Source organism: Apostichopus japonicus, chromosome 14 (assembly GCF_037975245.1).
Source record: "Apostichopus japonicus isolate 1M-3 chromosome 14, ASM3797524v1, whole genome shotgun sequence".
Taxonomy (NCBI): Eukaryota; Metazoa; Echinodermata; class Holothuroidea; order Aspidochirotida; family Stichopodidae; genus Apostichopus; species Apostichopus japonicus.
Window position 1 is genome coordinate 16,921,482 of NC_092574.1, and position 9,641 is coordinate 16,931,122.

General features: G+C 36.3%; 1 protein-coding gene across 1 annotated transcript in view; it reads left to right on the top strand.

Annotated features, from left to right (window-relative positions):
* Window positions 1-9,305, top strand: part of LOC139980360 (proteasome maturation protein-like) — a 32,634-nt gene extending 23,329 nt beyond the window's left edge. The window contains exon 5 of the mRNA XM_071991981.1: window positions 7,963-9,305. Within this exon, the coding sequence (XP_071848082.1) occupies window positions 7,963-8,030 (68 nt within the window). The 3' untranslated portion in view covers window positions 8,031-9,305. The remainder of the gene's footprint in view (window positions 1-7,962) is intronic.
* Window positions 9,306-9,641: the final 336 nt, after the last annotated feature.

Sequence of the window (9,641 nt, forward strand, 5' to 3'; positions counted from 1 at the left end):
ATCCTGGGCAAAATAGAAGCAAGAGATGAACTGGATATATATATATATATATATATATATATATATATATATATATATATATATATATATATATAGGTTATGAGGTTGTTGTGATAACTGGTGAATTTTTCTGTTAAAAGGGTAATGCTTTTTTCCCCTAAATGTTGATTTAAATATCACTGTGAGTGCATGTTGTGAACAATATAACAAGTAGTCTTGGCTTCTGATTGCAGAAAAATGTCTACAGTATATAGGCATGGAAGTCAGGGCTAGATGTTAGGCTAATTACGGCAAATTATTCACGCAAGATTAATAGGCAAACTTACGGCAGGTTAGGGCTAGATATTTCAGTTGTTAGAGCAAAGAGCTGGTTTGAACCAGAGGTCACTGAGTTTGAATCCTATTCTAGCCAAATCTAGTCAAATTTCTGCTCTTTTCAAGTTACTTGGTGTTGGTCAAAATAGTTTACATCTGATGCATAAGAAACATGCTGGACTAAATGTTAAATCATAGATACAACGTCCACATCCCCCTCACAAAGGGAAGATTAAAACGGAAAGAATTTATGGCCCGAAGCATGTCTCTAGACTGACAGAACTTTTATGGCCAAAGCTGTCAAATGGGAGATAGATCTTGTAAGCCATCAATTTAAAGAACCGCTTTCCATATTACTGGATAATTCTTCCTCGGATTCTTTGTTTGGTGGTCTTATTGTATTTTGCTGTACACTTTGACTTTGTGAAGGACTCTATTCTCTTCCTGTAGGCTTGTTGTTACATGCTGTTTCTAAATGCCGTCTTTGGATAGCGACCCACTGTTTGCCCTTGAGCTGAGCATAATCACATTTGATCATCCAACAAACTATGGTTTTAATTTGCTTGTCCAGAGGCAAAAAAATATCATAAAATGTTTACGAACGGAATCCTAAACTTTGCCTTAGTGACCGAAGTATTATGAAGAGTTTTGCAAAAATTTCTTTGAAAACGATGAAAAGCATATTTCAATATAGAACATTTTCTTGCATCGTGTCGGTAATATTTCTAACCATGTCTGAAATTCTCAATATTAAGAACATATTGAAACTGTAAATACGACTTTAATAATGAGTTAAACTTCCCTCTTGTATTACATGACACATTTGCATCAAAGAAGGCTTATGAAGACACATTTGAAAATATGGAATTTACACAGAATTGACATGAATGAGCTAAAGATGGAGGTTTGGGATGAGGGTCGGGTCAGGGAATGGGGAGGTGGAAGAAGGGGTAGGGACGGCTCATTCTCCCGTATATTCCTTTTAAACACACTTTATTATCAGTGGTTATTATCAGAGGTGGTTAGTGTAACAATGGTCATCTCTCTAGCCATGATGACCTCACAGCTGGTCATTAATTCAGTCAGTACGGTGATGGCATTCGAAGAGTGGTTGGTTCACGTGGCATTATCTCCCTGCGGTGTGGGCGGTGGTTGAAGGTCAAATGAAAGGGAGATGTTGATTTGTAAAGACAGCACAGACATTGGTATTTATTTCATATTGAGTAATTTGGGAATATTTTGAAATCGTTATCCACTTACCTAAAATCAACAATTTAAGCAAAATTTGTGATGAAATTAGAAATGCTGTATTTTGATACCAAGGAAGATGGTTTATCTCTACTGGAAACAAAGGTGAGTTTAACCTTGACCTATGACCTCACCAGAAGGGGTTGGCCTTTCATTTCGGTGGAAAGATGAGATAATGAATCTTTCTTTTTAAGTGGTAGAGATTTATAGTGGGTATTGGATAATGGTTGCAGCAAAGAGGGGGTGGGAGATGGGTGGGTGGGTGCAGAGTGTCTTTGTGGGAAGAGAGGGGGGAGGGTGAAAATTCTACATCATAGAAATAGGAAGTTTAAAAGTCAATTTACTGGTCTTAATCTCATCGGATCTGTATTATCTGATGGATTGATGAAGTGAGTAGTTTTTGTGTGTGAAGTGGTAGACAAGGATGGTTGGTAGGATGGAGTGGGGTGGGGGTCGAGATGGGGAGAATGATGTGGGAGAGAAAGGGAGAAATTGAATTTGACACAATCAAGTAATGCCATACTGAGCCATTAAAGGAAAGAAGAGGTAAATTAAAGAGATAAGTTGAATTGAAAGATAATCTGTTGAGCTAGTCCAATAAAATCCCAACGGGAATGATGGAAATTAGAAATGTGCTTTCAACTAACATGAAAGTAATATGCATAAAGGGAACCATAACCAAGCCATACTCTGGAGAATGAGCTGTCTCTCTCTCTGTTGTCCCCTTTCTCGTTGAAAGATTAGAAATAAATCTCTTCTTCAGCTAATAGGCAGCAAATAGGTCGTAAAAGTAATTTTTCCGAGAAAAAAAAATCTATTTTGGACCCGAGAAAGGAGGAACTTAATGTAAGCTTCCTGGTGAAATTGTCTCTCGGTTTCTGCAAGACTCGTTCATCTGAAGTTTACAATTTTTGTACCAAAACTGAACTTAAAGTGACCCATTAGAATTCAGTGTCAAATTTGTCAGTTGTGTGAAACCATCTCACGGTAGATCCTGATAGGATAATAATATTTGGCCGCTATTGTCCAGCAGATTGGAAAAGTAAAACAGTAAATGAAGTACAAGTTTAAGTTATCCAGCAAGCAATCTCGGGCCCAATTAGAACCAATCTTAGCTATTAAAAATGTGTCTTGTGATTGGATCGTACAAGCTCTAGGGGAAGCTATCAAAGACGAGACAAATGAAAAAGTGATAGTTTGTTTGATAATAATTATTTTGGAAGTTAATAGTGACTAGCAGCTCCCTGGTAAATGTAACATCTCTTGCCATTCCATTACATGAGCATTTGAGAATAGTTTGCAAGTTTGTTCATAATTGGCCACCACAGATGATGTAGAATACTCAGTGAGTTATACCTTCCATTGGCCATTGTTTCAATCATTTTTCATTTCATCTCAATATCTTTACCTTCAAGGATTGCTCAATAGATTTGTACGACTTGCTCTCAATTGTAGTAAGATCATTCAAGATGCTTGTTAACCAATAAACAAAGCCTCATTTGTGTTTACACTTAATTTATTCTGCCAGACTGAATAATCGGGTTTAACTAATTGTCCTTCAGAATTGGATGTTCCTTCAAAAGGGGACACAAACCCAAGCAACATCTTTGCCTTATAAGACAGAGGCTCATAAGACAGGTTTATAAGACACTGTGTGTTGTATTATCTATGGAAATGCAAATTTTGTTACAGCTCAGTTAACAAGGTATAATGATCAAAAGATTAAAACTAAAATTAGGAAAGAAAGGAAAGAAAGACCAAAAAGAAAAGGTGGTGAGGGAGGAGGGTGTTGAAGGAAAAGAAAAAAAAGAAGAACCCCGTAATAAATAATTTGTAAGAAAATTTGTAGGGTACCGATAGCACTCACCGGACATTTTGATCTTTAAGCACGAACTTCATTAATTTAGATGAATGGATAATTATACATGTATACAAGCTTGGGGACAATATACAGAGAAGGTGAGATGGATGACAGGCTGCCTGTTAATGAAAAAGGAATCAGACAGACAGACAGACTGACAGACAGACAGAGGATACAAGGAGAACTGATACTTGAGACAGCTGTGTCCTGTTGCTTATATATTATTTTCAGCAGCAGTGTCACCTACTTAATCTCAAAATAAGACTGTAATTGAGCAATTGAAAATAAGACTGAAAACACTTTCTCTCCATATGTTTTATATTTTTTAAATTATTTCAATATATTTTTTAAATATATTTATATATATATTTTATATATAGTGTTATATATATTTTTATATATTTTTTATATATATTTTATATATTTATTTTATATATTTTTTATATATATTTTGTATATATCTTTTGCCAATTAAACATCACAGCCAGTTGAAATATGAGTTACTTCTAAGATGATTAACTCCAACAACTTTGTGCCTGGTATTTCTATTTTAAAAGGTTGATAGATAAGCAGTAATATCATAATAACTGATTTTGGCAGTTCTTATGAGTATCAAAGCCAAACTGACCTGAAAACATATGAAACATTACTATTTCCCCCTTTTTTGGCCAATTTTGTTGCCAATATCGGCATCTTCTGCACCTCAATCTGATGGCGCCTTTGGTACCACTGGCCCACCGGTTCTGTTCAGATATACCATTCAGTGAGTCCACCGGACAGTATTAAGCTGTTTTCAAAGGCTCATCCTTAAACCAGGCTAAAGATATCCCAATCACCAACAAATATTTCAAAAGATCGGGACAGATATCCTGTTTAACACTTCTTCTGGTCTCTTTCAAAGTTTTAAATTAGAAAAGTTAAATTGAGATCTTGATTTTCATTAAGTTTCCTGCTTTTGTTCTTTATTTGGCCAAAATCTAAAACAATACGACAATCCATGATTGTTCAAAAGTAGAAAATTGTTGGACAATAAAAGTACTTTTATAAGACAAAAGCCACATGAGGTTACTGTCAATTCTGTGACGCAGAGAACAATGATATCCTTGTAAATTCACCAGTATTTATTGCCACCCAATAGGCTAGACAGTCAAATAATGGTCACTCATCCTCCGACTTGAGCCAGCAGGTTTTTACTCACCCACTGGCCCTCCATCAAAGCATTTATCTCTCTGAGATATTCAATTGTGTAATTGACTGGTCCTCTGTCTGGGAATAATCTAAAGGTTGTTTGAATCATTTGGAAAGTACATTTGAACACTTTGAGCAATATTTTAGCATGAGAAAGATTTTGGACCAATTCTGACATCCTTTAAAAGTCCCCCCCCCCTCTTCCTCCCCCCTTTCTGCCTGAGGAAAATCAAGGTGACCTCATTAATTGTAGTGCTATGATTAAAGTGAAATTAATTGCAAAGTACTTTGGATTCGTCTCTAATCGGACTAGACAGCTGGGTTTGACAGTTGAGGCGTAAACTAGTCATGAGCATGTCGCAAAACTATTCCAAGGTTTTATACGTATAGTATTGCTCATCTCAGAATGATACCCTTTTACATTAGCCCCCTCTATACATGATGTACTCTCCCTAGACCCCTCCCCCACCATCCTCTACATTCTTAGCTTTGTTCTGTTGCATATTATATTGTAAAGACGTCATCTGGTTCAAGTAAATGTCAGCATCTGAAAAAAATGAGAAGAAAACAAAACAAAGAAACACAACAAAAGAAAGAAAGAAAGAAGAAACATAAAGAGAAGATCAAAACATTATTGGATGAATATGAGTCATACTTGGGTGAACTTATGCATATTCATAATATTCAAATAGTTCTATAACAACGTGAAAGTAATGGTTTCTGGGTCATATTATTCAAATATCTATTATAACAACATGAAGGTAATGGTTTCTGGGTCATAATATTCAAATATAATATAACAACATGAAGGTATTATGGTTTCTGGGTCACTGTTCTAGAAACTGTTTTCTCTCTTTTCTCTTGATTATTTACTGTGTCTTAGCTCTGAGCAGGTCCTACCTGCTCTTACATGAATGTGTACTACTACTTACTGTATACACAGTGAACAGGCGAGAAGTAGCTCGCTGTGTCATGTCATTAATGAACTCTGAAAACCACATACTTCTTTTAATTTCTTTGCACACTACATAAATGTTGAGTTTTGTTGAGTTGTACAATTAAGTATTCCCTTATTGACGTAAAATGTCCTTTTAATACCAAGGGTACATGTTGTAGTTCTTGGTAGCCAGTATAACCTTGTGGAAATTTGGTGCAAACTTTCTCCCCTCACCCTCCCCCCCTTTTTTTCCCCTCACATAGCCTCACCATTTACACCAATCAGGTTACAAATATTTCAAGTGTGTTATTCTTTCTTACCCCTTTGGTTTCCCTGTTGATGCACAGTTCTCTCACCTCCAGCTCCCTAACTGCTATGAACATTATTGTATACCAACATTTTAGGAAAGCACTAAACAGAATGTTTTAGACCAATGTTGTTTAAGTTTTATTTATTATTGATTATTTTCATTCCTCTCCAAGTTTGCCTATCACATCTATCGATAGCAAGCAACTTACAACATTTGGAAAAAGAAATTTTGGTTTTTAAAAAATGTCGTTTTTCAGTTTACCGCCCCAAAGTTTGCTTTGATTCCGTTAGTATCCCTCCTAAAGTTAAGTTATTTTCTTATGTTTGATCTTCCCTCATCTAATCCCTGTGTCAACCAGTCTCGATGCTGTGTTCGTTTGAACACCTTCCAATCTGTACTTTTCAGCCTTATAATGAAAAATGTTCACATTGAAAAGCAATCATAAATAATAACCTCTAATTCTGTTGGCTCTTCTAAACTTTGTTGTGTTCCCATAATTCATATTCCTTCATAAATGACAATGAAAACGCAGACAGAGACCATCACAACTTTATTGGAACTTTACCACCGAGCTTAAAAATATAACAATACGTTGAAAAGAGACACACGGTTTTATCATTTGTGCTGTACTTATTGTATAAACATCCGCTGTACTCCCTCACCCTCACCCCTCCCCCCCCTCATCCTCCTCCTCCCTCCATTCCACTAAAAAAATATAGATCTAACAGTCATGTTGGATCCAGCTGCTCTGTAATGTAATAGGAAGAGACGATTTATTTTTGGTGTTGACAAAGATCATCCATGGAAGGGTATGTCACATTGCGTTTAAAATGAGATGAAAAACATGTTAGAGATGAACGGAAGTGGGCTAGACTCATTTAATGTAGCTAATGACAGCTGTGTACCGTACCAACTTAGTAATAAACTAAGTTTATTTAGGTAGGAAGTCTTTCATGAATGTACCAAAATGACTGCATTCTCTTCTTATAAGCATGAACAGAGGTGAGGATGAAGTTGAGGTAGGAGTGGGGTAGGGGAATGTGGTATCACCCTGGGATGGATCCATGGTTTTAAAGAGGAGGGGGAGGTATTTCCGCTATAAGGTGGGCAGATGAAATTCAATGTTTAAATGTGAAGTGGTGCATCTTAAAGCATATTTAATCCATAAATTAGGTCTTTAATTTGGTCTACATGCAAAGGTCTAACTAGCAGGTACTTAAATATTTTGAGTGGGCTTAAAAAGTTGGGGGGAGGATAGGGGGGAGGGGTTGAGGGGTAGATCAGACACACACCTGGAGCTGTGCTGGCACTCTCGTCCTGTTACATTATGAGGACACGCAAGAGCAAATGTGCTGTAATGAGGCGCTTTGTGTTATAAATCCCTTAAGGCTCTTTGTTTATTAAAAAGAATTTCTTCATAAACTCTCAGTATGAAACTTAGTCCCATAGGGAATAATTTAAATTATATCACATTGTAGATTGCTAAGCAAATGCGGAAGATAACTACACTAATGCAAATATGTGTGTCAGTTTCTAGTGCACAGTAATTTATGGGAAACAGCTACCTAAATTAATGTATAACCTTTGGGCTGAAATATCTGTTGCACATTAACTGACAATGATCAACAAAGATGACTCTATTGTAATAAAGATCTTTTGTATATATAGGCTATACTTAGGCTATATATACAAAACATACATAGGCTATATATAGGTTATACATTTTGTAATTGCATTCTGCTCAGAATTCTCGGTTTAAACTTCCCAGTTCTGCATCACTTGAAATGAATATTAATTTTTTATCTTCTTCAGTGTTCATCCTGTTTCTCTGTTGTATTTCTGCTGTTGTCTTAGGCTTCATTTGTTCACAGTTTGCTGTCCCAATAGCTCAGTAATATGATATTTTTATCATTCAGTTCCCCCACCCCCCCCCCCCTTGCCTGTGATCTGGGTCTCTGTTAACTAAGGTTAAAATGTTCCAGCAGTGATCCAGACTATTCCCCTGTTGTATAGACTCCTCTACATTTCTCAGGTAAGGCTCTGAGGGCAATGCACTACTAATGCAATTGAAATCTTACAACATTTTTTTTCTCTTTTCCACAGCCCCAGAAGATCAAGAGGTCATAGGTCAGCCACATGCGCTTCAGGAAAGACAGGACGGACTACTATGAGGGAAGCTGAGCATCACAGTTTGCTTATCTGTAGTTCATTCCTCAATCTTAATTGGTCTTTCCTTTATCAAGTCGAGGACCCATTTAGATAGCGTCTTTGCCACCTACGGTGCACACAAGGGTTATACCAAGCTCTTTGTGTCCATACATTGCTGATGTCATGAAAAAAAAAATTGATCAGAATTTTCAAAACATTTTGCAAAGGGCAAAAGGGAGAAGGGGGAGGGGGTAGGGAGGTTCAAGATTTATGTGAAATAATGGTAGAATGGTCCCTCTGAATTTCACAAATTTGAAATTGTTGAAAAAACTTTTTTGCTTTTATAAATCCACTTGTCCTTTACAAGTCTCCTCCCCCCTCCCCCTCCCAGTAACCCTTTTGACAGAAACAATACCCATTTCTACTTGAGTTCATTGTTCATAGTGTTCATTTCTATCTGATGTGACTGGAAATTACTAATTCATAGAATCTGCATAGTATTTCGGACAAGTTTTGCTTTGCCCATGACCAAACCATTCATCTCTTACTTTAACCCCACCCTATCTTTGCTCAATCCTTTGCCCTCCCTAGCTTCTTGAATATTCATGTACTCAATAGTGCCTGCATTTTTCAATAAATTAATAAACAAATGAATGAAGGAAAGCTGATCAAAACTTGACTTTTTACAGAACGGCTGATGATTAGATATAATTCCTGTCTCTTATAATCATATTTCACCTGGGAGAGCTGTTAATCTGTGAACAACCTCTACAAAGCAGTGACAGATATTCATTTATTCCTACTTAAATTAATTTTGTTATTAACTTCCTCTCATGCAATTTACCCGTGGATGATGGCACGTATACTCTACATCAAGTTACATTCTTGAAAATTTTCCCTGACTTAAATGTTCCTTTTGACAGCCAGGGGCAAAATAGATTATGACACATAGGTTTAATTTCTTGAGAGACTTGTTAACGAAGTAAGACCTGATTAATTATTCGATTGTTTGTAACTCTGTACATTGTTTGTGCTACAATTGGAGACCTTAAATACTTTTGAACAGTAAACAATGACAAATAGCGAAGTACTGCTGTAAAAAGATGTAAATAATTTGTTTTCGATTGTTTTTTTGGTATCTTTTATTGTTTTTCAAAAGTGGACTGTTCCTCGATGAAAGAACAAACTCTTATAGTTCGTTCTCACGAATCTAGAGTTTGCTTTACCCCTGTATTACGTAATAGCAACAAATAAAGCCTGATGTTTTCGAGGTTCCACCAGACAGGACCTGAACTTGCCATGAATTTCTCAGCTGTTTGATTTCATCTTGGTTTGACGCCCTGGTCGGACCACCTTACCCGTAGCACCACTTGAAGCGACATTTAGGATTCTTGCTCACTTTGACTTAACACCACACATCGTTAATACCATCACTGGCATTGCATATCACAGTTTTCAATGATGATTATAATAATAATAATAAATATTAATAATAAATAACATTTATATAGCGCCTAGTACAGAAAGTTTCTAAGCCCTTAACAAAGGAAAATAAATCAAAGCAAAGCAAACAAACACTAGTAAAGAAGAAAAAGAACCGTTTTATGGTGAGAAAGACAAATCAATTGAGTACA